The 27,824-nt window shown below is 33.9% G+C and overlaps 1 protein-coding gene across 2 annotated transcripts; it reads left to right on the forward strand.

Moving 5' to 3' along the window:
* The first annotated feature begins 2,635 nt into the window (after nucleotides 1-2,635).
* Nucleotides 2,636-27,416, forward strand: acsl1b (acyl-CoA synthetase long chain family member 1b). Of its 2 annotated transcripts, none has more exons than XM_067393328.1 (21): nucleotides 2,636-2,705; nucleotides 9,604-9,816; nucleotides 9,914-10,028; nucleotides 10,873-10,937; nucleotides 12,582-12,683; nucleotides 14,784-14,883; nucleotides 15,066-15,241; nucleotides 17,712-17,744; nucleotides 17,845-17,896; nucleotides 18,019-18,092; nucleotides 18,870-18,947; nucleotides 19,020-19,154; nucleotides 20,450-20,584; nucleotides 20,689-20,784; nucleotides 20,862-20,934; nucleotides 21,023-21,111; nucleotides 22,548-22,664; nucleotides 23,572-23,715; nucleotides 23,805-23,906; nucleotides 24,070-24,141; nucleotides 25,372-27,416. In XM_067393328.1, exons 2-21 carry the CDS (start codon nucleotides 9,622-9,624, stop codon nucleotides 25,510-25,512), a joined length of 2,094 nt encoding a protein of 697 aa, XP_067249429.1. In that variant the 5' UTR covers nucleotides 2,636-2,705; nucleotides 9,604-9,621; the 3' UTR covers nucleotides 25,513-27,416. The 2 variants fall into 2 exon arrangements, with proteins under 2 accessions (XP_067249429.1, XP_067249379.1); XM_067393278.1 differs by lacking the exon at nucleotides 2,636-2,705 and adding an exon at nucleotides 6,360-6,517 and having other exon boundaries at nucleotides 25,372-27,412.
* The last annotated feature ends 408 nt before the right edge of the window (nucleotides 27,417-27,824 follow it).

Genomic DNA, 27,824 nt, shown 5'->3' on the forward strand with positions numbered 1-27,824 from the left:
GTACAGGACTCTTTTACTTTAATGCCTCTTGTTGGAAGACATTATTTTTATTATTTGCCCTAAGTTATATGTTTCGTTTCCTGCTTCTTGAATCTCGCGCCGCCTGAGCTGACTGGAATGCTTTTGGTTGTCATGACAATGACGTAGTTTAGAGCGGCTATATTTCGCGTTCATTTACACTGAACCAGAGCAGAATCAGACTCGCCTTTGATACTAGGGGCTGAGGTGGGTCAGACCCGGCGTATTTTAGGTCTTCTTTAACACGGCATTGCGTCTTTACACTGAATTCTGAGCAGGTACAGACCCGCTTCAGAACAGCCATAAATCGTCCGTGTAAAGATGCCTCAATGACATGGGGGTGAGTAAATGTTCGGGAATATTTTATTTAAAAGTGAACTAATCCTTTAATGTTGTTTATATGTCTACATGCTGTTTTTAATATGCTTTAAGAGAAACCATGTGCAAATTCATCAGTCAACACCATTGCTGAGTATTTTCTCTTTAAAACTGCCGTAAACCAAAGACAGTGTCAAACCCGCTGGTGTTTTTGACGTCACAAACTACCAATCAACGTGCCGGCGGGCTTTAGCATATTATTAACTGACTGCGCAAGAGAGTCTCAAGAGCAGGTTACCCCGGTATATTTTTCTTTTGATATGAAAAATCGGGTAGATTTAGCAATATAGCGGGTGTATGATGTATATATAAATAGCTGTTTGATAATGTAGTCAAGCAAACGGCTAATCATATTAATTACCGTTATGTGTCTGACATTGTAAAAAGCGATACCATTGTGCAGCATTTACCTCAGTAAGTTGACCGAGTGGATCTCTGAGCTCGTGTGAGTGGAGGCGGGGCTAATTTGCATATTCATAGATCCATGTATACTAAATGAAGCAAGGGTGTAGAGTAACATTCAAGCTATAGAGTGCCTCAGAGATGATGGGTTTTTGTAAAGCAGAAGTTAGCGGCACACAGGTTCCCTCAATCGAAAGCCTATGCATTTTTCCCATAGACTTTTGGAAAATCGCAAAAAATAAGCTCTGTGTTTAACAAAGGGTTATGACACTTACACGTTTTGTCTATCAAAATAGTCTTGACAAGTTAACACAACATTTATACATTTTGAAGCCTAAATAAAGTGGTCAGATATAAAAAGCTAACAGTAGGCTATAAATGGACTACAGCACACCATGGTCGCGGATCAACGTCGCCACCACCAAGCTTCCTCAAACTTTATTTAGAAAACAACTCTATTTGAAAACATGCTCGCTGATTATGATCTGTGCTGTGTATGAATACTTATCCACTTTTTCATGAGAAATGCTGTCCAAATGTCCTGTTTGTCATGATGACGTCTAAAGTCCCCACCCAAAGAAAAATCACAAGCGGGTTATAACTGGTGTTTTAGCAAAAGCCCATTAAAAAACCCATAGACTTTAGAGCAATGGAACTGTAAGTCCTAAAATGCTAACTCGCTTCCGGGTTTTGCCTACAAAACACGCCATTTTAAGGCACGAAGAAAACCTTTTCACAGGAAAAAAATAAAGTTTAAATATGCAATTTTTGTGATCGAATATGAGTTTTAAGGGATAAAATGATTGACTACAGGGGGACTTTAAATGTTTTAAATATTCTAAGAATTAGTTTTATGTATTTATTAAAATATTTACGTTTTAGATTTATTTATTTAAAGCTGCTGTCTGCGATTTTTGGCCCTCTAGCAGTTAATAAACAGAACTGCACGCTTCTTGCGGAAGAACATTGTAGCCGGAGCTACTTTTCTCCCTGTATGTCTATGGCGAGTCACGCAGTTACTGTGATACTCTGCGGCGAGTCCTACCAGTCTGGTCTGAAATAGTCCGAATATAAACACTTATTATAAGTGCACCATAAAGATTCAGGATAAGACAAAAACACGGTTTGGAAAATAAATTCATGTTGTATATTCTCATTATATAATTTTTGTAAATTTTTAACAAAAAAAGTTGCAGACTGCAGCTTTAAATATACAAATGCAAATACAGTGATGACTGAATCCAGCACATGGAAAAGTAAACACTCGTTTTGCCATAATACCGTAGTATTGTTATTGGTTACTGTTATTAACGAAAGCTGAAATTCATTGTTAACAAGAAAAATAGCATTTTATATCGGAGGTTCCTGGGTTGGGCTGTTTTTCAAATACTTTCACAGGTTGATATAATCATCCTGTCCTATTTTAACAGTTCGCATCCACATGTCATTCTAACAAATGCTTGGTTAGCTGCTATAATGATCAATAAATCAATTTCATACAGTATAAAACTTAGTAAATTAAAATATAATCATGCATAACTGATGCTATGCCTTTAACTTTCTTTATCAGCCTCCCCATGTAGGAAATATGAAATATTTTACTCATTAACTCATCAATACAGCTCAGTTATTCATATCTTAGATGTATTTATTGATATCTCGATATGATATTGGCTTGCCACATCTGTGCGCGCTCCCGCTTGTCTGTATAAAGGTGAACGAGTCCGTAAACGCGGGTTACTGCGAGTCAAACAACCGACCAATCATAGGCCTCCTAACAGTCTTGCTATTCGTACGGCGCCTCTGATTGGTCGAGAGATTGGAGCCCAAACAAAACGGGAAAAGTAGTAAACGCTCGCGTCAGATAAACGCATGTGCGGCTATCAGAAGAGCTCGCTCTCATACAGGTCAGTAGAGCCGGTCTAAAGTTTAGTTGTGTTTCTAACATGTAACATTTTCATCTTTGAAAATAATGAAGTGCATCGCATAATAGCAGCTTTGTTTTCATGTTTTGCAACATTATGGTGTGTCCATGATGCATATGCATAACTGCAGAAGAACATGTGTATGAAACTGAAATATGACACTATGATCTCAATGAGCAATGCAGTTTAGTAGAGAAAGGTCGTTTTATAATTTAACAAATGCACATTGTGTGGAGTGCAAACGCTTTTTATGCAGCATATGTCTGACTGACGTGACTCTGTGTTTAATAATTAAAGATCTACTCCTGGTTTATGAATCAGAGACACGTCATCTGTCATATGTGTCCGACTATAAACCATGACTCAAGTTCGTAATTTAAGTTGCTGACCTCTAAATCGTGTGGTGTAGTAAAGCTAGAATTATAGATGCTAATTTTTCACATAGAAACTGATCATTAACCTGTTTTAAAGTTTTGTTATTGAGGTTGTTATTGAATGTCGTCTTGCATAAGATCCATCATGTCCCTTTTGACCTTGTTCTATGGAAACAGCCATGTTTCTGTTTATTGCTTTCATTCCCAGCATCCCTCCTGTCTTCAGAAGTCACCTGTGTGCATTAATTAAGGTTTAGTGTTATACAATAGGCGTTCGTTGGAAAGAAGCCAGTGCGTTTTACCTTTTAGGAGAATCTCACTTTCCATTATGGGTTTTAAGATTTGCCACCATTGTGAAGCTGTAGTTACACTGTAATTATAGACTGTCTCTAGCCCTCACTGTGGGTGTGGAGATGGTTATGTTTATGCAATGTTTTATTTATGTATAAGATAATGCGATTCATGGGTACTTTGGTATGGAAGCTTATTTCTACCGTGGAGGAAAACATAAATAATGGAATTTTAAAAAGGGTAATTCTGAGAAGAAAAATGTCAGAATTACGAGTTAAAAAATGGCAATTCTGAGAAAAAAGTCTGAATTGTGATAAACTAACAATTGCAAAAAGGTCAGAACTGTGAGATAAAAGTTGCTATTTTTTAATTGTGATTTTCTATCTCACAATTCTGAGATAAAGTCAGAATTGTGAATTTTAAACTTGAAAACAAGAAAGTCAACTGCGAGAAATAAACTTGGAATTGCTAAAAGTAAAGTCAGAATTGTGATATATAAATGTGGAAATGTGAGAAAGTCCATCAGTTACGAGATATAAACTTGGTATCGCAAGAAATAATAAATGTGGAAACGTGAGAAAATCAGTTATGAGATATAAACTTGCAATTGCAAGAAATAAAATCAGAATTATGAGATAAACGTGGAAACGAGAGAGTCAATTATGAGATATAAACTTGGAATTGCAAGAAATAAAGTCAGAATAGCGAGATAAAACGTGGAAATGTCAGAAAGTCAATTATGAGATATAAACTTGGAATTGCAAAAAATAAAGTCAGAATTACGAGATATAAATGTGGAAACGTGAGAAAATCAGTTATTATATATAAACTTGAAATTGCAAGAAATAAAATCAGAATTATGAGATAAAACGTGGAAACGAGGGAGTTAATTATGAGATATAAACTTGGAATTGCAAGAAATAATGTCAGAATTCTGAGAGATAAACTTGGAAACTTGAGAAAGTAAATTATGAGATATAAACTTGGAATTGCAAGAAATAAAGTCAGAATTGTGAGTTATTAATTTGGAAACGTGAGAAAGTAAATTATGAGGAAAAAGTCTGAATTGCGAGATAAAAAGTTGCAATTTCCCATATCATTTTGTTATTCTGTGGCGGAATCAAGCTTCCATACTTTAGTGTTCTTTCAGAGCTTGTTTAGTTTGGCCATTGTGTTGCTAATCAACAGGTTAGGTGGAAACTGAAGTTTTGGAAACGGTCTCCTGACAGCAGGACAAAAGGTCACTGGCGTCTGAGCGTGTGAATGTTTGCCTCACATCTGTTCATCTTTATTAATAATCTATGCTGCTAATTGTTGTATCCATTCATGCATGTTGTATGAAGGTCAAAAGTTTATATGGCATGATATATTTTGTCAACAAACTCAACCTTTGTCCCGATCAGAGACATGTGACGGATGAAGATATCACAAGGTCAGACTGATACTGCCTGTCAGATTTAACTCAAATGTGGTTTATGATGATGCAACAGGCTCATCAGTGTTGCGATTATGCAATTGGTGATATTTTACTGGATCAAAGATGCCACTATACTCTCAGTTTAGCTGCCTGTGTTTTATCACTGATAGAACGATAAATCTGCTGATTGATTGATCAATATTATTTATTGATGGTCATTGCAGAGGTCAGTGCTTCCTGACTCATTTGTGTTTGTTCAGCCTCACTGGAACTTGTCATTGTGAACTTGTTTGACAGAACATGACCGTGTGATGCAATCTTGTCTGCTGAAACTATGTCAACATTCCTTGTATGAATGACTGAATGAGATCTAGTGTGGGATGAATCTCAATAAACCTGTCGAGCATGTCTGGGTCATATTTCAACACAAAGTCTAGAAGAAATTGTGCTTTTGATTTTGAAAATCAATTTTGGGGTGACCCAAAAACCCTTCATATCACAGCTCAAATCATTGGAAAGCTGACTTGTTCTCGAGTCTCATGTGGATGTCACGTGTCCGACATAAATTGCATGCCTTAAATATATCTGGATCTGTTCCACTCAACCTCATGCCACTGTTTTCCATTTGTTGTGCCACTGTTTTTAAATAGCAGCACTGGTCTGGGAGGGGGTTCGTCTGCCCCCATCGGGTGACCGGCCTGAGGGTCTGTCATTGGTCTCACCCGCCTCCCGTCACAGCAGGAGTTTAAAGGACGTGGCCATGGTCACGTTACCTTTGCCCTGGAAAGTTTGTACAGAAGTGGAATGAGACGACGTGTTTGTGTTTATCAGCTCCTCTTGCCGGGGTCGACACCAAACCCGTGAGATAGCGAGGAAACGTTCGATAAATGAACAGAAGTGTGATGCTTTCACAGGCAGTGATTGACCGATATATCAGGCAGATTAATCGGCCGATATTTAGAAATTTAGCAATTTTTTGACATTAAATTTTGTTCAAAAACTGTGGGTCTGTAAGATTTTTTTAATGTTTTTGCTCATCACCAAGGCTGGATTTATTTGTTTAAAAAATTCAACAAAAACAATAATATATAAAAATTTATTAAGCTGTTTTCCATGTGAATATATAGTAAAATGTAATTTATATCTAATGATCAAAGCTGAATTTTCAGCATCAGTCTTCAGTGTCACATGATCCTTCAGAAATCATTCTGATATGATGATTTGCTGCTCAAGAAACATTTCTGATTATTTGATAAACAGAAAGTACAAAAGAACAGCATTTATTTGAAATAGAGATCTTTTGTAAATCACTTGTGTTCTATTTAATGTGTCCTCTCTGAATAAAAGTATTAATTTCTTTCAAAAAATAAATGGTACTGACCCCAAACTACGGTCTTTTATCACAGAATATCAGCCTGATGTAATCAGCATGTCTTTCTTGTTGAGTATTGACCCAATAACAATCATATCTCCTCATGTTTGACTTCCTGCATTGTGATTGGCTGACGCAGCAGATTCTAAGAGTGTGTGCGTCCAATAAGCAGCAGGAAGGCGTCTGAAGCGCGGTTGCACATAAACTCAACCTGTAGTTGTTCACATTGAACTGTTGTTACCTTCACCTGGTCATTTCACCTTCCTGCTGCAGTGATTTTGTGGGTGGAGGAGACACAGCGGTACCCACGTTTGGACGCACCTTATTCTGCTAGTCTCAGGTGAAGTGTGTGTGATTGTGTGTGTGTTTTGTGTTGATCCTAGCTAAGATGGTTTGACTTTGCTGTGTGATGAAGGACAGTTTTCAAGTCAGACGTGTTTTTGTCTGTGCTGAGGGGTTGAAGAAACCGTATTACATTTGACACAACACAAAGAATTATTTAGTATTTTCTGTTTGATTGTGAATGAAAGCATATTGAATGGTTTTGTAGTGCTTTAGCTCTTTAACTCTGTGTTGTTTGTATGTACAGTAGTCATGCACGAGTTTACAGGGTTTCATTCTGTGTCTGTGTCTAAGCGAAGGCAGGACGATTTGCCCCAGGGCAGTAAGAATAGAAGTGGGTGAGAGGTTAAAGGAGTAACGCGTCCTCGCAAGGTTTAACATGAATCACATAGCTGGCTAAGGTGACTCACAGCCCGTCTCTTACCTAATGCTGCTGCTGCTCACTGAGTTAGCTTGTTGCAAATGAAACTTGTAGTTATATAGTTGATTGGAATATTGGAATGTTTAGTTGGACCACTTCAGTATTCTAAGCTTGTTTCCTCTATGGAATTAAACCATTTAAAAGATAATTGAAACTTTTTGTCCCACTGACTTTTTTCTTGCAATTGCAAGTTATAAAGTTCCCAATTCTGAGGATAAAAAACATATAAACTCACATTTCTGACTTTTTTTCTCAAGAAAAAAGTCAATTGTGAGATAAAATGTCACAATTGCAAGAAAAAAGTCATAATTGTGAAAAGAAAAGTCATAATTGTGATAAAAAAGTCACAATTGTGAGGAAAAGGTCATAAATGTCATAAAAAGTCGCAATTACCTTTTTTTAATTTTTCATTCCGGCGCAAACAAGCTTCCATAATATTCAGATTCTCAATTTCCGTGATAAATTGTCCAACTAAAAAAACCCTAACCCTAACTTTTTTAACTTAAAATGTTTTATTATTTATTAATATTTTGAATTAGATTTTGTTTATATTTTCCATTTTCATTTTAATTTCAGTTAGTTTTAGTATTTGTATTTTTTACAAGTTTTTTTAATGTGTGTGTGTGTATATATGTATGTATATATATATGTATGTGTATATATATATATATATATATATATATATATATTATATTATATTATATTATATATATATATATATATATATATATATATATATATATATATATATATATATATATATATATATATATATATATATATATATAGGTTTTTATTCATTTTATTTCAGTTTCAATCTTAGTTTAGTACATCATTAAACTAAATGAAAATGGGAAACTTGGCAACTAGCTGAAATAAAATAAGTATTTTAAGTAGTAAATATATATATATTTTTAATGGTTTTAGTTTTAGTTTCAGTTATAATAATAACCCTGTGTAGGATTTGAAACAATTTTCACAGAAACAATTCTCAGAAATTTTCTTTCAATTTACTCAGAAATTGCTAGTGATGTAATGTAATTATGTAATTGTAATTTTTAAATGTAATTTTGAAATAGAAAGACTGAAATATATTTTCTTGTAAAACATACTCCAGTATTTTTTTTTTTTTTTACAGCTTTGAAAAAACTTGCAGTAATGAAAATCTGGGGAAAAGGTGCTTATTTGTCATGAGAATAATGTCAATGCGAAACACCTAGTGAACATTAGTTGTAGGTCTAAGTGCTGTCGTTGTCCAGAACCAGCTTTGTGAAGTTTTGTAAGGTTTAATGACATGTTAGAGGAGAATTGTCTGCTGTGAATGTTAGTTGAATTACAGGTGAAGTAGATTAACACTTTACACAACATCTGATCGCTGATTGAGTTTGACCCTTCATCACTGACGTGTTTCTGTCACAGTTCACTCTGATTACAAATTGATTGCTAAGATTTAATCAAAGGGTTTTGATAAGAACACAAAATTTCAAAACACTTGACAGGATTTTACAGCACAATAATGTGCCAGATGTTACACAACTGATTTTTATGAACCATTGAAAGGAAAACAAGCAAACAGCCAGACAAAAACACATTTTCACATTGTCTTGGTAGTGAGTATTTTCATATTTCTCATATTTCCTTTGATTTTCCTAAAAAAAAAAAAAATGAAAAGAAAAATATAATTTTATATTTTGCATGAAGAAAATTAAGCATTTTATAGGATGTTGTTTTTTCATTGTGACATTGGACTTTATCTTATCTGTATCTTTTTTTATTCTTTTAATTCTTTGTATAACTTTCATTTAATCTTTTTATTCTCTGCTTTTATTGTTATTTTATGATTATTTTAATTCCTTTTCTATGTGAAGCAACATTGTGTATGAAACGTGCTATATAAAAAAAAAAATTCAACATAATTTTTATGGCAAATAAACAATTAATCTGTAATAGTTTTCCAGCTTTTTTAGTATCGTAAATAATTATTTGCATTAGTTTTTCATTATTAAAATGGACATCAACATAAATTAAAAGCAATGCAACAAATAATAACATGACGTATAAATACTTTACCATTTGCCCCACCCTCAATCACTGTAGTTGTATCTGAGATTAGAAGAGTTTGGTTCGTGTTGTTCATGTCGAGAAGACGCTGTTTTCTGCTGCTAAAGTAAATCCTCTGTGATGAGATTGATACGGTAAAACCGACACCATCATTACTGTTCGTATCGAGTGCTGAGGAGGAGCTGAGATTCAGATATGCTAATGAGTGTTTGGTTTCTGACACGCACTGTAATCGGTCGACCAATCACAACAGACTGAGCCATCTGATCTGACCAATCAGAGCAGAGCAGCTCTCAGAAAGGCGGGGTTTAGAGAGACCGAATCTTCGAAAGAACCGTTTCAGACACTGAGAGAAAAGAGCTGATGCTGTAATGGATATTATGAGAAAATTAAAGTGTTTTTGACCTTGGATGAATGTAAACCTGTTGTAGGAGACTCAAACAACATTAGGAGCTTTAAAATAGCATAATGGGGCACTTTAATATTATTGTGGGATGCTTGGAAATGTGTCAAGGAATAATGTGGGTCGTGCAATTCTGTTTAATTCTGGATATATGATACCAATGTCAAAGTTTTAATATAACCCCTACTGTCCTCCACAGATACGGTTTGCTGTAGTCATGCAGGCACACGAGCTGTTGAAGCAGCTGAGAATCCCTGAGCTGTCCGAGGTCAGGGATTATTTCCGCAGCCTCTCCACCAACACGCTCCTCGGCATGGGCGCGTTCACTGCCGTCACGGCGTACTGGTACGCCACGAGACCCAAAGCCATCAAACCGCCCTGTGACCTGCGCATGCAGTCGGTAGAGCTCCCGGTAAGTGAACGTGCTGTTGAGATGATCTCAAATCTTGTTGCTATCAGAGATTTGATAGAAAACATATCTGATGGTTGCATTTGTTTTTGTCAATCAGGGTGGAGAGTTTGCTCGTCGAGCGGCCATTTTAAACGGAGGCCCCCTCTTGAACTGTGTCTACGAAGAAGCCCAGACAATGTACGAGTGCTTTCTCCGGGGCCTGAGGGAGTCGAGTACGTACTCATCGGTTTGATTTCAACCTCGGAGCAAACTGAGCTTCACTTTTTATCATGTTTGTTAGAATGTCAAATCAAGTCTTTTCACAATACACATTGTTTCAAAGCAGCTTTATAGAAAATCATGATGTTAAAGAGGACATATTATGCTTTTTTTCACATCTTCATCTGTCTTCAGTGTGTAATGTTGCTGTTTGAGCATGAAAAAGTCCCTCCAGCAGCAGTTCTTCTCTATATCAGTGTTTCTGAACTCCCTGAGTTTTCTTCACAATATTCCTCATTTAAATAATTAATATGCAGATTAAAGGGGCGGGGCCTGGTTGAGTGAGTTAGTAGTGTGATGAAACTGGAGGTTATGGTTAGGGGCGGGACATTTCCCAAATGACCAATCACAACACACTGCTCCAGCTGACCAATCAGAGCACATTGTGCTTTTCAGAAGGAGGGGCTTCATAGAGACAGGAACTAAACAGAGCGTTACTGACAGACTGGGAAGAGAGGAGCTGCAACAATGGAGAATATGAGGAGAATAATCAACATTCAAGCAGGAAAACCTGTTCTAGTAGAGCACAAAAACAACATCTAGACTTTGTAAAAGGGCATAAAATGGCCACTTTAATGTTTATAATATCTTCATGTCTTTTTTCCATGATACATACAATTCAACCAGTTGAGATTTGCTTTATTTTATATATTGCCCTGCGCAAGTGTATGCATGCAGATAAAGTTGCACATATAAAAAGCTGGGCAATAGTATAGTTACATTTTGCGATAAATTGTGATGTCAGCATGTGCTAAAGTGGACACATTATTTTGATATTTCTTAATATTTGCCTTTCAGAAAACGGTCCCTGCCTGGGATCCAGAAAACCAAAGCAGCCGTATGATTGGCTCTCGTACTCAGAGGTAGGATGACACTTATGCATCCATATCTGTTTCTGTTTTGATACACACTCTGTAATTGATGTGCACGTTTGTAATTATTTAACTGTTAGTGATTCAGACTGGCAAGATTTTTTCTGCAGGTTCAGATTTGATTTTGAGCTTCTGATTTTTTCATTAACTTCAGTACAAACATTTATGCATTTATTTTTTAGCATATATTTTATCATATTAAGAAAGAGTTTTATTTTATATTTCTCATTACATATTAAGCCTTTTTTACTTTTACATTATTAGTTTGAAAACACACAATTTATACCATGCAATGATACTCAACAGCAGCTATAAATTCTCAATCACATCATGACATGCAATAATTTGTTCACAGTCAAAAATTACTGAATTATTCTTATTTCAATGAAATGAATGTACTATATTTTAGTTTGATAATGTTTTTTTATTTAATATTTTGTATTTTCAGGGGATTTTATGGTACAAAATTATATTTATGCAGTATTTACAAACCACCTATTACCTGTCAAACACTTCTTGAGCATAGACCTGAAAATGCAAAATCTTAAATCTTGAAAGAGTTTAAGAAGTTTAAGTTTATTATTATGAAAAATGCACAAAAATAATAAAAAAATTACATTTTATATGAAATATATATTTTCCAAAACTGTGAGAAAATCAAAGGCATAAATCTAAACAAGTTTCAAATTTGAGGTTGATATCTCAAAAAATGAGCTTTCAGTAAGATCTTGTTTGGGTGCACTAGATGAAATTCGTCTTCCATTCATTTCCAATGCGCTTATATTTGACCGCGGTGAAAAATGACTAAATGGCACCAGAGGGTTAAATCAGCAGATTTCACAACATTCAATGCATCGCTAAAAACCAAATGTTTATGTTTGTAAGACATAAAAGTACTAATATAAAATATGACACTAATATAAAATGAATGCAGAACTAGCTGGAAAGTCTTTCACATCTTTGAGCGCTGGAATTTATTATAGCTCACGTTTACTCTTCTCTTAGCTCTCAAGTTAATAAGTTACCTGGTCATTTCATAACAACTCAACATAATAACTCCAGTGCCTACTGGACTGACATCCAACATGCTGTAAAACCTGTGAAGTAATTCGTCCTTTGATTTGAAGGACTCGTACAGCGAGACATTGTGTTCTTTCGTTCTCATATGTACTCAGAGCGTCCGACACACACCTGTAGAGAAGCTGGTTTTGGATTTCAGACCACTTGATTGCAGGTTTTGCAGATCGTTGACATGGTTGTAAAGGTTGCACTGGTCAGATTCTTGTGTAAAGGGCTTGTGGGAACCTGTTTAACTGCAGAAGCATTGTCCTGCACCTTACTTAATGCACATTCCCGGCTTCTCTGATGATTAGTTTCTTGTTAAACTGCACATGATACTGCGATTCCCAGGAAATGCATAAACTGATCAAATGCATACATGCATAAATGTATGCATGCACCATTATCATTAACTAAAACTACATTTTTAAGTTCTTTAATTTGGAATAGAATTTAAACATATTTACAGTACTCTTTGATGTTTTGCTTTATTTTCTCCTCTCCTCTTGTGTACAGTGATCTGAATTTAACTAATCGTTTTCTTTGTTGTGTTATTTGTCATTTCCTCTTCTTCAGGTGATTGAGCGAGCAGAGAATTTGGGATCAGCATTTCTACACAAAGGACATTCGAAAAATGGAGACCCCTACGTCGGCATTTTCTCTCAGAACAGGCCAGAGGTCAGAGCTAGGAGATATGTGATTTATTACCCATTTGTGCCCTGTAAAAATGGTTGTTGGTTTAACTTTAAAAAAATGAAGAAACCTGGATGCCTGCTTGAACCCCCCAAAATTGAGTTAATAGTAATACAAAGAAAGAAATTAGTATAATCAACTGAATCTCAAAATATTATGTTTTCTGAACAACATAAGTGAATTTAAGCTGATTTGATAAAAGAGAAAAAAGGTGATAACAAATTATTTTTTATAGTGTGTTTAAATTTTGACCAGATTTAAAACAATGATGTAATGCATCTTAAATTCTAAAAACATATTTAAAGGTCAAGTGTGTCATTTTTTTCTATATAAAAGTACTTTTTTCTATCAAGTAGCATGAGTTTTCGAGTCTTTGTCTGACCAATGGCAGAAGGAAGTTCAGAAAACCTGAAAGAAAAAATGTATTATTTATTGAACTATTAATTTTATAATTATAATTTATTTTTTTAATAATATATAATTATGATTAAATATTATTTATTTATATATATTTATAATCATATAATTAATAATATTTAATAGGGCTGGGTCAAAAATATAAATTTCTCGATTTGAATCGATTCTCATTTTTATGAACCGATATTGATTCTTAAATCCCAAGAATCATTTAGTCTAGTCTGTTTTCAGTTGATGAATGAGCAGAATATGCAGCGCCTCCCATCCAATAAATCCCAATAATCTTTGTGCTTTGTTACTTTTGATATGAAGCAAAGTCTCAGATTTCAAAAGACGTCCATCTTATTATGAGATTCAAATAATAAATATCATTTTGGCGCTGTTTAATGTGGCGTGACGGATCGCTTTAGCGCCTCAGTTAAAGAGAAGCATGTGATCATCCTCTCCTCCGCTTTAATACCAGTTACAGTGAAATAAACATGCATGAACATCTGAAGGTATGTTAAAATATACAGTACCACTTACTGAAATCTGTATCATGTCTCGTGTAATCGCTCAATCAGTGCTTCAACCTCGGAAAGACGTCAATAAAACAGCTTCAATGTCACGTGACGTCACATTTACTTCAGAAAAACATATTCAGTGACCATAAACTCATTAGTCAGCTAGAAAAGAGAACTCTAGAAAGCAGCATTCTGATAAATATAAATATGCACCGTTACATATTCATTATAATGTTCTTCAATATTTAATGCATGTTTGAATAAATCAGTTTTGACAGCCGCGATTTAAATGTTTATATTTCAAAAAAACGAATTGGAGTAGAAATATGATTATGTAATTCTAAACTTATAATAAAAACATAATTGAGTGTAATTTAAGTGTTTGTGAATAAATAAGTTAATTTAACCTTCAGTATTATTATAGTAGTACCAGCTAACTTGCATGTGTAGTTTACAGCATTAGCTGAGATTTTTTTTCCTCTAGAAAATTTGCCTTGTACTGAAACACTACATCTAAAATAATCGATATCGAATCGAAATTGTAATGTGAATAGTAATCGAATCGAATTGTGAAAATTGTCAATACCCAGCCCTAATATTTAATACATTTTTTAATTTAATTTTATTTATTTTGATTATATATATATATATATATATATATATATATATTAATAAATTATATAAATGTATTATTTTTTTGTAAACAATTTATTATTATTATTTATTATTTTATTTTTATTTTATATATTATTATTAATAATAATTAATAAAATAAATTATTACTAATAATTATTTTTTAAAATAATTTATCATTGAAATATGATTATTATTATTATTTTTTTAATTATTTATAATAATACATATTTTAATTTATTTTTTATTCTCTTAATTAATTATCCCGTTTGCCGGTGCTAATGGTGCAAATATGTAATCTTTAATTTCAGTTTAAATTGAAATGAAAATATTAGAAATATTTTTTTAAAAAATATTAAAAACTAAGTTTCTGCGTTATTTGGGACTCTGCATTTGTGACCAGCAGATTGCACTGAAATCATCTGTGTTTTCTTTCCTTCGACACTCGAAGGAAATCACATGGATTGTACCGTTCATCATCTGCCTTGAGATTGTGAATGTTTTGTGTCTAATGTCAGAAATCTTTCCACAGTGGACGATTTCAGAGCTGGCCTGCTACACATACTCTCTGGTATCAGTTCCTCTGTACGACACCTTGGGCACAGAAGCGATAGGCTACATCCTCGACAAAAGTACGTCAATTTCTCATGCAGTTTTATCCTGAAATGGAGTAATTAAATTTTGATTTGTATGCATGCAGACACATGTGTCGCACAGGGTGTCCCTGTTGTCTTTTCAGTGGTGTTTGATAGGATCATTATTAGGCATCAAGTGTTTGTCTGTTTTGCTTCATGTATTTGTGTGTGCTTTGCAGCCTGTATCTCTACAGTCGTATGTGATGTAGTCGAGAAGGCCAAGCTGCTGATGGACTGTGTTTCCGGCACACAGCACTCGCTCAAAACCCTGATCCTCATGGAAGAATTCGACGCTGATTTGGTGAGCCGAGGACAGCGGTGCGGCATCGACATCATCAGTCTGAAAGACGCAGAGGTGAATAAACCGCAGACTGTCTGCTCAAATCTTTACATAAGCGCACTGAGTGAGATCGATGCGTGTGTTTGCGTCTGCTGGTATTTGTTTGTCTTGCTGTGACCCCGGGACGGATCAGCTGACCTGCAGTACGGATTGTTTGCCCTCAGAACGCTGTGACACTTAAACTGTTATTTATAGAAATTCCTTGAAATGGCGTAACTTACTTAAAAAAAAAAAAGTACAACAGATATGTTTCCATCTATTTTTATTCAAATTTTGGGATCTTGCATACAAAAATGTTAATTCTAAAAATGTGCATAAAACATGTATGCGCTTAATTGAGGCACATCATTTTTATTAATTCGATAAGAACGTGCATAAACTATGATGGAAACAGAAAAATAAATCCTGAGACGCAATTCAGAAAAAAAGAGCTGCAGTTTCTTCAATGATTGCAGCAACTTCCATTTTTATTACTGATATTTTGTGCAAATTTCACAGGAAGTGGCAATTTTGTTCGCTTGAACACATGGGATGGAAATGCTGCTTTATTCACAGATGTTTTATGTGATATTCCAATTTTGTGCTCAAGTTAAATTTGCAACTTTGGATGGAAACACAAAAGTTTGATATATTTGATGATGGATAACATTTGCATATACTTCAAAGGAATACCATGTCCAAAAATCCATGGTATTGCTATGATGATGTCCAAAAACACATTCATTAATTTATTTATTTTTTGGTTACTTGGTTTCAGGACTATTTTGATGTCACATTTTTAATGAATGTTTTAATTAAGCAATGATTACATGGCAGAACGTTTGATATTTGTTCAGCTGAAATGTGTCATTTTAAGATTTCTTTCAATAGTTGTTCCTGAAACGGGCTGAAAAATCATTTTTGTCAGCCGAACCCATTTGGGCTCTATCGTACACCCGGCGCAATGCGGCTCCAGGCGTGTGACGCAAGTGTTTTTTGATAGTTTCAGCCCGACGCACTTCATTTTCACGTCCAGAACCACGTTGTTCTGTTCGCCCATGGGCATGCTGGTCTGAAAACGAGGTGTGTTCATCCGCCATGATGCGAGCGCAACTGGCTATTTAAAGGGAATGGGAGAAGAGATTCTGATTGGTTTATTTCACATTACACCCAAAACACACCCATAACTCATTAAGAGAACTGGGACAACCTCTTTGGACCATGCATCTGGCACATCGACCGTTTTTCCCGTTGTTAAACTAGCAAAAGTTCAGATACGCCCTAAGCGCCCTAAGCGCACTTGGGTACAAATACCCACACTTCAGTCTTTGCACTTGACCACTTGTCTACTTACATGATGTATTTCCTGTATTTGGCCCAAGAGTTCAAGTGGGCGTGAAGACTTCAAGTGTGTGTAGATTTTTTGATTGCCCGATGGGACACACTTACAATCTTGCAAACAATGGAAGCGTTTAGAGCTTCTTTTTTTAAATTATTATTTTCAATACTGCATTTTAAAATGCACTTCTAAATATCTGTTCAGTGGTTGCTATTTAACTAACAGAAAAAAACTATTTTAAAATTGTGGTGCTTCTTTAAGTGATAAAAAGCAGTCGCAAATGTTGTACAAAATACACGCAGCCTACTCATCTTTGCATCAATAAAATGCACGACATTACCAAATTATATGTATTATATAATTAATTTAACATACATAACATCGTATGTTTTCCTTGACATCTCGCGATTTCGGTGCATGTGAGTTCACGAACATATTGCATGATGGGATAGGCTTAGCCTTGAATACCGCTCAGAAGTGATATTCAAGGCAGTGTGGGTTTAGTGTGCATTAAGGGCACTGCTCTTGGCCATTTTTAAGACATGGGACAGTCTTGCACACTTACTTCCTGTCGTGTGCACGAGCTCTCAAGTGGCCAAGACCGCAAGTATGAGTATTTGGACAAGGCAACATGTGCTTAGATGTTAAATTAGGGCCCTGAGAGTTAAAATATTTACTTGATTTTTTTAAGTTAATATTTAAATAATTTAACAACATATTTGCATGTTCAAAGATCTCTGATATTGGTTAGTAGTCAAAAAAATATAATAAATAATAATTAATAAAAAAATACACACACACACATACAGCTCTGGAAAAAATTAAGAGACAAGTTCAGAAATCAATGTTAAGTGGTCTCTTAATTTTTTCCAGAGCTGTATGTAAATTTTAATTGTACATTTTTATCATTCAGTTATTAGCTTTTTATATCAACTTAAACACTCGTGCAGTGTGGGAAACCCTGATTTACACTATTAATTGTCTGAGTTTTGATGTTCTTATGTGTTCCTGAGCGAGATGTTTGCTCGTGTTTGGTTGCTGTCAGTCTGTATTTCCTCAGTATTCACCGCAAACAGAAACCGCATTCACATGTGCAGTCTCTTCCTCTTTCACTGAACTTCCTCTGTCTCCTTCATACATTTAAATAAGTTTCTCTTCCACTTACAGGATATTGGCAAGACTCATCGACAGCATCCTGTGGTTAGTGCTGAAGCTTCTTTTTCAGTTGTCAGTGTATATTGCTTTTTTCTTTTGCTGTACTTCTCTATATTAATGAATCCCCTGTATGCTGTATCTGCAGCCGCCTCAGCCTGATGATCTGGCTATTATTTGTTTTACAAGTGGAACCACAGGTATGATGATGTTTGCATCATGTTTTTGTTTGTTTGTTTGTTACTTGATTCTGATTGGCCAGTTATATTTTATAAGCTGAACTATATAATTAATTGTTGTCCCGGTGATCCGGTTCTCATAGGAAACCCTAAAGGTGCGATGCTTACCCACAAGAACATAGTGTCAAACCTTTCTGCCTTCATCCAAGTCACAAAGGTACTGTAAATAGTCTCATAAAACAGCCCTGTAATCACAAAACCTGACATGCATTTGTCAAATTTTCTCTTTTTTAATCACCTTTTGACCAAAAAAGTTTATTTATTTATTTATAAATAAATGCATTTATTTATGGCATAAAATAAATGTTAACTGTTTAATTAAATATATAAAAATGTAGTTTAAGTACTAAAACAACTAAAAATAAAAATTTATAAAAACTATAGACATTTAAAAAAAACTTAAAAATGAAAAGAAAAATTACTATAACTTTAAAATTAAAATGAAAACAGAAAATATGCAAATAAAAATTCAAAATATTAAACAAATAGTATTATTATATTATATTATATTATATTATATTATATTATATTATATTATATTATATTATATTATATTATATTATATTATATTATATTATATTATATTATATTATATTATATTATATTATATTATATATTGCATTGTTTTCATGACAGTTGACCCACCCTAACCCACATTTCATGCCCACTTCTCATTGTAAATAATACTATGTTGTTTACAATGCATATTTTTTGAACTAAGTTTTTAAATTTATTATTTAATAATTTATTTTTTAATTAAATGTAATCATTTATTTGCAAGAACCAAGAAATTATCCTCCATGGACAATCATTTCTTGGTTTTTGCAAATAAATGAATGCCTGGACCTGTAATTATGTTACTGTTTCAGAATATTTAGGATAAAAGCATCAGCTGGTCGGCTTGTTCACGGTTGTTTTCATTTCTGTCTTCCAGTCCTCTTGCCCCATGGGCCCTCAGGACTCGCACATCTCCTACCTGCCCCTGGCGCACATGTTTGAGAGAGTCGTACAGGTATTTCTTCAAAACATGCTTTTAGGATTTATAAAAGGGTGCATTGCTTGTGACACAATGCTGTTTCCACAGGGTTCGATTCTGTTGCACGGCGGACGGATCGGATTCTTTCAGGGTGACATCCGTATTTTGATGGATGACCTTGCGACCTTGAAGCCCACCATATTCCCTGTGGTTCCTCGTCTGCTGAACCGTATGTTTGACAAGGTGGGCATACAGGTGCAGTCTTCACGTGTGTGACCTGGAGGAGCCTGTGATCCTGCGAGTGATCAGAGAGACTAGATTAAACCTGCTGCAGGAAACATTTGTACATATTTATTGCGATTTCCATATTTTCTTGCCACAAGTATGTCCCACGTGTTTTCAAACGCATTTAAAATGCATGTTTCAGCTCTGAAGTGCTGTGAGTTTGGATCGTGCATAACATGCATTAGAAAACGCAACACACACTCCCTCCCTACGGCTTTCCGCCAAAATGAAAGCATTTGAAATGTTATTGTTCTGTAAAATGTAATTTATTAATATACTTAATAAATGATTTTTTTTTTTTTTCACAGAACAATAGTATTATTGCAATAGTAATACATTTCTTTATTGATTTGTTTAATTTTTAGATTTAAAATAAAAATGATACTATATATATATATATATATATATAGTATATATATATATATATACTATTTATATATAGATTATATATAATATATACTGTATTTATATATTATTTATACATTTTATTTTTATAATTATTTATTATTTAATACTCATTTTTATTTTACAGTACAATAGTATTATTACAATAGTAATATATTTCTTTATTGATTTGCTTACTTTTATAATTAAAATATTAAATAAAATATATAATTATTATCAAATATAGATTATTATTATGATTAAAAACTCATATTTATTTTACAGTAAAATTTTATTATTACAATAGCAATATATTTCTTTATTAATTTGTTTATTTTTATAATATTGAATAATAATGATTTATTATTGTAATTATTATTTGATATTATTCAAATTCAAATAATAATAAAATATAAAATATAGATTAATATTATGATTAAATACTCATTACAGTAGTATTATTACAACAGTTATATATTTCTTTGATTTAATTTTCTATAATTAAAATAAGTAAATAAAATGTTATTTTGAATAATAATAAAAATAATAACTACTACTATTAAATACTCATTTATTATTTTACAGTACATGGTATTATTAAAATAGTAATATTTCTTTATTTATTTGTTTTTATAATTAAAATAAAATAAAAATATATAATTTATTATTATTAGTACTAGTAGTAGTAGTAGGAGGAGGAGGAGGAGGAGGATTGCATAGTAATTTTGTTTGTCTTTAGCAAATAGCATGCCTGAGCAAAACATGTCCTAACTGTTCCCAGCAACTCACTGTCAGATCTGTGATCTTTCACCTCATCCATGTGTTAGATTTGTCTAGTGCAGTAGTAATGTAGTGAAACCCTCTCACAGATCTACGGACAGGCCAACAGTCCCGTGAAGAGACGCATACTGGAGTTTGCTTTCAAGAGGAAAGAGGCCGAGATGTTGAGTGGAATCATGAGGAGGGACAGTATTTGGGACAAGATTATCTTCAAGAAAGTCCAGGTGATTATTGACCCGCTTGCTGCATCAAATCTATAATTAGAGACACTGTTTTGTGAAATGCCTGAATGTTCAGTGTAGTGATTGGTCTGTGCTGCCCCCTGTAGGCCAGTGTCGGCGGTTGCGTGCGATTGATGGTGACTGGAGCCGCACCTGTTTCAGCACCTGTTCTCACCTTCCTGCGCGCTGCGTTGGGCTGCCAGGTGCAGTTTTAACTCTTAAACACATGCATTTATACTCATTTTACCACATTTTTGTTAAGTAAATTTTCTCCTTGCAGTTTTATGAAGGATACGGACAGACTGAATGCACCGCCGGCAGCACAACTACACTACCAGGAGACTGGATTGCAGGTAACGCAATCACACACACACATAGATTAATGCATGTGCTCTCACACACTTGCATGTTTATGTTGACTGATTCATGGTGTCGTTGCAGGTCATGTTGGACCTCCTCTGCCCTGTAATGACATCAAACTGGTGGATGTGGCCGAGATGAACTATTTTGCCGCTAACGGCGAGGGAGAGGTGTGTGTGTGTGTGTCAGTGTTATCATTAATATACTATTATAGGTTTTGTTCATATTTAGGGCCTGAGCACCGATAGTATGAGGACATTACTGAAATTTCTCAGTTTCTTCTTCTTCTTCTTCTCCATGAACTGCATTTTTGAGGGCTTAAATATGCTTGAAAACTCATTGCACACGTGTCAGAACTGGTGAAAAGTTTCAGAATTAGGTGTGGCAAAATGGCTTGATAGCGCCACCTACCAAATTTCTACGAAGTACCCCTCCCTTTATGTTTTACATATGTGTATGAAATTCAGAACACACGTGTAATGTCCCAATACCTACAAAAATGTCTCTTGGAGCAAAGTCCTAAATACAACAGGAAGACAGTGATTTTGAATTTTCTCTGCAATATACAGCTATGGAAAAAATTAAGAATATTTAATTTTTTCCAGAGCTGTATATATTTTTTTTTTCAGGTCTTGTACTTTAACAAGCTCCTCCTACAGTTTAATTTAAATTTTAAATTTCATTTTTATATTTTCTGTTCTCACTTTAGTTTTAAAGTTTTAATAATTTTGCTGTTTTTGTCCTTTTTATTAGTTTTTATACCTTATTTTTATTTTTAGCTTATTTCGTTTTAGTATTTACTTCAATTTAAAGTGCCCCTATTATGCTTCTTTTTTGGGGGGGGGGGGGGTATTTCCTTTCATACAGTGTGTAATAAAGCTGTTGAATGTAAAAGGTCTGCAAAATTTCAAAGTTTAAAGTGCAGATAAATTAAGTTTTTGTTTCTTAAAAGAAAGAAGTAATTCTGAAGTGCCTGAAACGAGTCGTCAGTAATTTCAGTCTCACTTCCTTCTGAACCTACATAGGTTTGTAACTAATTTGCATAATACCAGCCTATGTTCTTCATTGGCTGCTGGCGAACAACATCTCCTTTGCCCCGCCCTCAATCACTGTAGTTGTATCTGAGACTGGAAGAGTTTGGTTCATGTTGTTCATGTCGAGAAGACGCTGTTTTCTGCTGCTAAAGTAAATCCACTTTGATGAGATTGATACGATAAAACCATCATTACTGTTCGTATCGAGAGCTGAGGAAGAGCTGAGATTCAGATAATGGACGTTTGGTTTCTGACCAATCACAACAGACTGAGCCATCTGACCAATCAGAGCAGAGCAGCTCTCAGAAAGGCGGGGTTTAGAGAGACTGAATCTTTGAACGAACCGTTTCAGACACTGTGAGAAAAGAGCTGATGCTGTAATGGATATTATGAGAAAATTAAAGTGTTTTTGACCTTGAATGAATGTGAACCTGTTGTAGGAGACTCTGAAACAACTTTAGGAGCTTTTAAATAGCATAATAGGGCACTTTAAACTAAATAACTAATAACCCTGGTGTGTGTGTGTTTTTGCATGTGTTCTTTCATACATTTCTTTTGTTGTTTTCTGGCAGGTGTGTGTGAGGGGTCCTAATGTTTTTAAGGGATATTTGAAAGACCCGGAGAAGACAAAGGAAGCTCTTGATGAAGGAGGTTGGGTTCACACGGGAGACATCGGCCGGTGGCTTCCAGTGAGACATGTTTAATAGATGACCTTCATTATGTGTTTACAAGCACATTTTATTCTGATTTGGAAAATGAAGAATTTAGATCCAGTTTTTTGTTGCATTATAATAATACTAATAATAAAACATGATGCAGCTAATAAAATGACTTACTTGTAGAATATACAGTACCGTACAAACGTTTGGGGTCAATAAGAATTTTCTAATGTTTTTGAAAGAAGTTTCATCTGCTCACCAAAGCTGCATTTATTTGATGAAAAATACAGTAAAAACAGTAATATTGTGAAAAATTATTACAATTTAAAAGAACTGTTTTGTATGTGAATATATAGTAAAGTGTAATTTATTTCTGTGATCAAAGCTGAATTTTCAGCATCATTACTTCAGTGTCACATGATCCTTCAGAAATCATTCTAATATGATGATTTGATGCTCAAGAAACATTTATTATTATCATCAATGTTGAAAACAGTTCTGCTGCTTCAGATTTCTATGAAAATCTATTTTTTTTAGCATTCTTTGATGAATAGAAGGTTCAAAAGAACATCATTTATTTGAAATAGAATCTTTTGTAATATTACAAATGTCTTTACTGTCACTTTTGATCAATTTAATGCTTCCTTGCTGAATAAAACAATTAATTGCTTTTAAAAAAAATCTTTCTGACCCCAAATTCTGTTTAAAATAAGACACCCACTTCACAAAAAAACAAAAATACCCAATCATTTTCGATGATTGGTATTACTAATGTTCTAAAATAGTGTATAATGAATGCTGATATTTGCCAAATAACTTTTTAGCTACTGTTCCTTTTAGCAGAACAGACCAAATTCAGTTTATATTGTATGACGACAGAAAGTCAAGTGCACATAAATCACATGCACAGTCAAACACGCTGCCATTTCTATTGCAGAATGGCACTCTGAAGATCGTGGACCGTAAGAAGCACATTTTTAAGCTGGCTCAGGGAGAATACATCGCTCCAGAGAAGATCGAGAACATCTACATCAGGAGTGAAGCTGTGTCGCAGGCCTTCGTACATGGAGACAGTCTGCAGGTGAGGAGAGAGACAATAACGCTCAGATGGAGGCATGATAGTGAAATGAGTGTTTATTTTTCCTTGCTCTCCCCTCTCGCTCTCTCCAGGCCTGTCTGGTGGCCATCATTGTGCCTGATCCAGACTATCTGCCCGGCTGGGCCAAGAAGAGAGGCATAGGGGGCTCATATGAAGAACTGTGCAAAAACAAGGTAGTAAACGGACAGATCTCGCACATGTGATCGTTTGCATTTTGTTCGCTTTTCAGAAAGTTGTATGCGTTGGTATATTTGGGTATTGAACCAAATTAGAGTATCTAATTTCTCCATAAACTGTTAATAAATAAATAAATAAATGTATTTCTTATGTTTTCAGGAGGTAAAGAAAGCTATTCTGGAGGACATTGTGAAATTGGGTAAAGAAAGTGGCCTGAAGTCTTTTGAACAGGTGAGTTTCATCTTGAAGTGTATAAAGTTTGGAATAATTAAGATTTTTTTATGTTTGAAAGAGGCTCTTCTGCTCACCAAGGCTGCATTTATTTGATGAAAAATACTATAAAACAGTAAAATATTTTTACAATTTAAAATAATTGTTTTCTATGTGAATATATAGTAAAGTGTAATTTATATCCAGTGATCAAAGCTGAATTTTCAGCATCATTATTCCAGTCTTCAGTGTCACATGATCCTTCAGAAATCATTCTGATATGATGATTTGATGCTCAAGAGTGTTACATTTTTTAATACATTTTTTGGATTCTTAGATGAATAGAAAGTTCTAAAGAACAGCATTTATTTGAAATAGAATCTTTTGTAACATTATAAATGTTTAGGCTGAGCAGTCGTGAGTTATAAGTTTAAAGGAATCCATTGGAGTTCATTCTGATAATTCTCATATTATATGTTCTTATAAATTTCATATAATAATATATTCAAATACAATTTCCTCCTAGATGTTGATAAAAATATATATATTCTTGCATCACACTGGTTTTTGCTGTAGTTCTCGTAACATTTTAAATTTCATAGAATTTCTCAATGTTTTAATTAATAAAAAGAGGGTAAAAGAAGTAGTAGCATGGAAAAAGTATGGTAACATTCAAAACTTTTTAAAAATGTTGTGCGTTTGCTCCTTAATGAGAAGTTACTGATCAAATACAATATGGTTTTAGTTGAAAAATACTAAGTTATGACTGTTTTATATGCTTATATGTTCTACTGGGTCTAAACAGACACAGGAATTCAACAGATGTATACAGTTTTTAATGCATAATTAATTACCTCAAACCTTTAAATTGTAATGTATCTCAGTTTACACAAAAATATGAAGCAGCACAACAGTTTTCAACTGATAATCATCAGAAATGAGCATCAAATCATCATATTAGAATGATTTCTGAAGGATCATGTGAGTAATAATGCTGAAAATTCAGCTTTGATCACTGGATATAAATTACACTTTACTATATATTCACATAGAAAACAACTGTTTTAAATTGTAATAATATTTCACATTTTTTAATTTTTTTTTTTTTTTTTTTTTGTCAAATAAATGCAGCTTTGGTGAGCAGAAGAGACTTAAATCTATTATTCTTTAATATATCAAACTTTGGACTGCCATTGTATAAATAGATGGTGTAATAAATGGTGAATGTTTTTCCGTCATCTTCACGTTCAGGTGAAGGACATTGCTCTACACACTGAGATGTTCTCCATCCAAAATGGCCTCCTGACGCCCACCCTTAAAGCCAAACGTGCCGATCTCAGGAACTACTTCAGGAATCAGATCGATGAGCTTTACTCCACCATCAAAATGTAAACCAGAGGAAGTGCCTCAGATGTTTCAGAGCAACAGAGCTGATCTGGGTTTATGACTGAATAGAGCTGATCCAAGATCAGAGACTCAATGAGCTTGTTGTCATACAGCATCAGTTTTAAGTGCCCTTCAGAATAAGACGAAATACCCTCGATCAGTTCTGTTACTCAAAGACTTCAGCTTTAAACAACCCTCCTCAGGAAAACATCCCAGAATTTCACACCATCCAACTATTTTAAAAGAAAGGAAAGAGGATAAGACTAAACAAACAACTAATTCTGTTATTGAAGACAAAAAATATTCCTTCTTTAATCTGAGTGCATTTGGTGTGTAGAAAAGCCAAACATGATGTTATACATGCTGAACAGTTTGTTTCATGTAACGATCTCACATTGTGTGTGTTCGGGAAATATTTATACAGTCTCAGGGAAAAATGTGCCTTATTAATGGACATCATCTGCAACTGAGTGTTACTTATGAGAGAGAAAACACACACATGATAACAAACAAAGCTAATAATATAATACTGTACCTCATAATCAACACGAAGAGCAAAACACTTGGTGGAAAGTGGGAACTATTTCAAGATTTTGCCTTCCAGTGGTTATTTTAATGTTCTGAAGCTTTTTCTGGACCGGAAGTGGATTAAAAAGGGTATAGTTTTTATTTATTTTAGGAGAATCAGGCCTTTATTCAAGAAACACTAGCAAAGCGAATTTGTTCAGTTTAATTTTTCTATATATTTATGTATAACTTTTACTATACATATTGTTCCAAAGCAGCTTTACAAAGAATAGTGCCTTACAAAATGTGTGTGCAGATGAATAATTTAATCTACTCGAATTAGTTTTGCTTCCATTTCATGAATAAAGCCCACTCACACCAAGAGTGATAACTATAGCGATAAAGATATAGTTATAATAATCATTTTAAATTTAAAAGAGTCTGGAAATCCAACATGGCGGCCACATGCAAATAGTCATCGCTTTCAGAACGATAAAAACATCGACAGCCAATCAGAATCCATCCTGCTCTGACGACAAAACTGCATTGCGCGCTAATGATATTCTAATACAGTTGTCGTTAAAGTTATCGTTCTTGGTGTGAATGTGCCTTAAGTTTAAACACAGCCAAGTATCAATCAGCTGATTAAAATGTGTACCTAATATATAAGACATATACTGTCTAAATGTCAGCATTCAATTTTGTTGCATAAGTGCCTATTTATGTGAAGGCTTTAATGGCAGATGTTTTCATGTGTAATATTATAAGCGTGGCATTTCTCATATCATTATACAGTAGCTGTCCACATGTGTCCTTATGTTTCATTGATGGTTGCTGCTTCATGTTCATTGTAATTGTGTTATGCACAGGTTGTTTTTATTGTTTGTTTTAATCACACTTCATCTTTTGTGTGAAATGATCCATTAACATGATATTAATGTAAATTTTCCATTTAAGAGATGTACATGTTTGGAATTAAATATGATTAATGGTTAATGAACAGTTGGTTAAAGCTGTTTTTTACACTAATTTGTCAAAATATAATTGTAGGTTATTTTTATTTCATGTAATGTGACTAAAACTATTTATTTACGATTGCAATTTTTTTGTTAGAGCTGCAGAAAGAATCAAAACTCGTGTAGTAAATCTATTTATAGAGTCTATTATTGATTTATTATTCCTAATATGGATTGCTTAAGACTCAGACACAGACAGTGGTGTCCACAGGGGCTGTTGAATTAATAAATTGTACATTTTTAAGTATTTTTACATGAAATGTAGCAAAATAAAAGTCATAATATGTCCGTTTATCATGTTCCTGATAGGTGGAAATGTGTTTATGTGCTCATTTTAATCAATTTATAGGTTTTAATGTTATTATTAAGTTATTATTGATCAAGTATGTTATTATTCCATATATAGTTATATTAAAATAATAGAAAAGGCATGCAGTTTATTTCTCAGGACTATCCAAGCAGTAATAAATACATGTATGCAGCTTGGATTAAATGCATTTATTCATTCGTTTGTTTACTATTAGTATTGGATTTAAATGCAAAATAGTAGGCCTATACATTTTATAGAATTATATAAACATGTTATAGGCCTGCTTTCACAGACAAGGCTTTAAATAAATTAGGACATTTAAGAAGCTTTTATAAATGAGCCTTACAGGGAAAAAAACATTACTGATGTGCATCTTGAGACAAAACTATGGCACTGACATATTTTAAGATATATGTTTCTATATTTCAGTATCATATTTTTCGGTCTCGTATTTTATTGGCTTGGTTGTTTTTTTTTGTTTGTTT

Source organism: Chanodichthys erythropterus, chromosome 1, assembly GCF_024489055.1.
Source record: "Chanodichthys erythropterus isolate Z2021 chromosome 1, ASM2448905v1, whole genome shotgun sequence".
NCBI classification, from domain to species: domain Eukaryota; kingdom Metazoa; phylum Chordata; class Actinopteri; order Cypriniformes; family Xenocyprididae; genus Chanodichthys; species Chanodichthys erythropterus.

Excerpts from the sequence above, each read along its gene's own strand:
- acsl1b (XM_067393328.1), top strand. The coding sequence starts at position 9,622 with ATGCAGGCACACGAGCTGTTGAAGCAGCTGAGAATCCCTGAGCTGTCC. Across the intron at positions 12,684-14,783 it reads TCTCTCAGAACAGGCCAGAG|TGGACGATTTCAGAGCTGGC; the intron begins GTCAGAGCTAGG and ends ATCTTTCCACAG. Across the intron at positions 20,585-20,688 it reads TTATCTTCAAGAAAGTCCAG|GCCAGTGTCGGCGGTTGCGT; the intron begins GTGATTATTGAC and ends TGCCCCCTGTAG.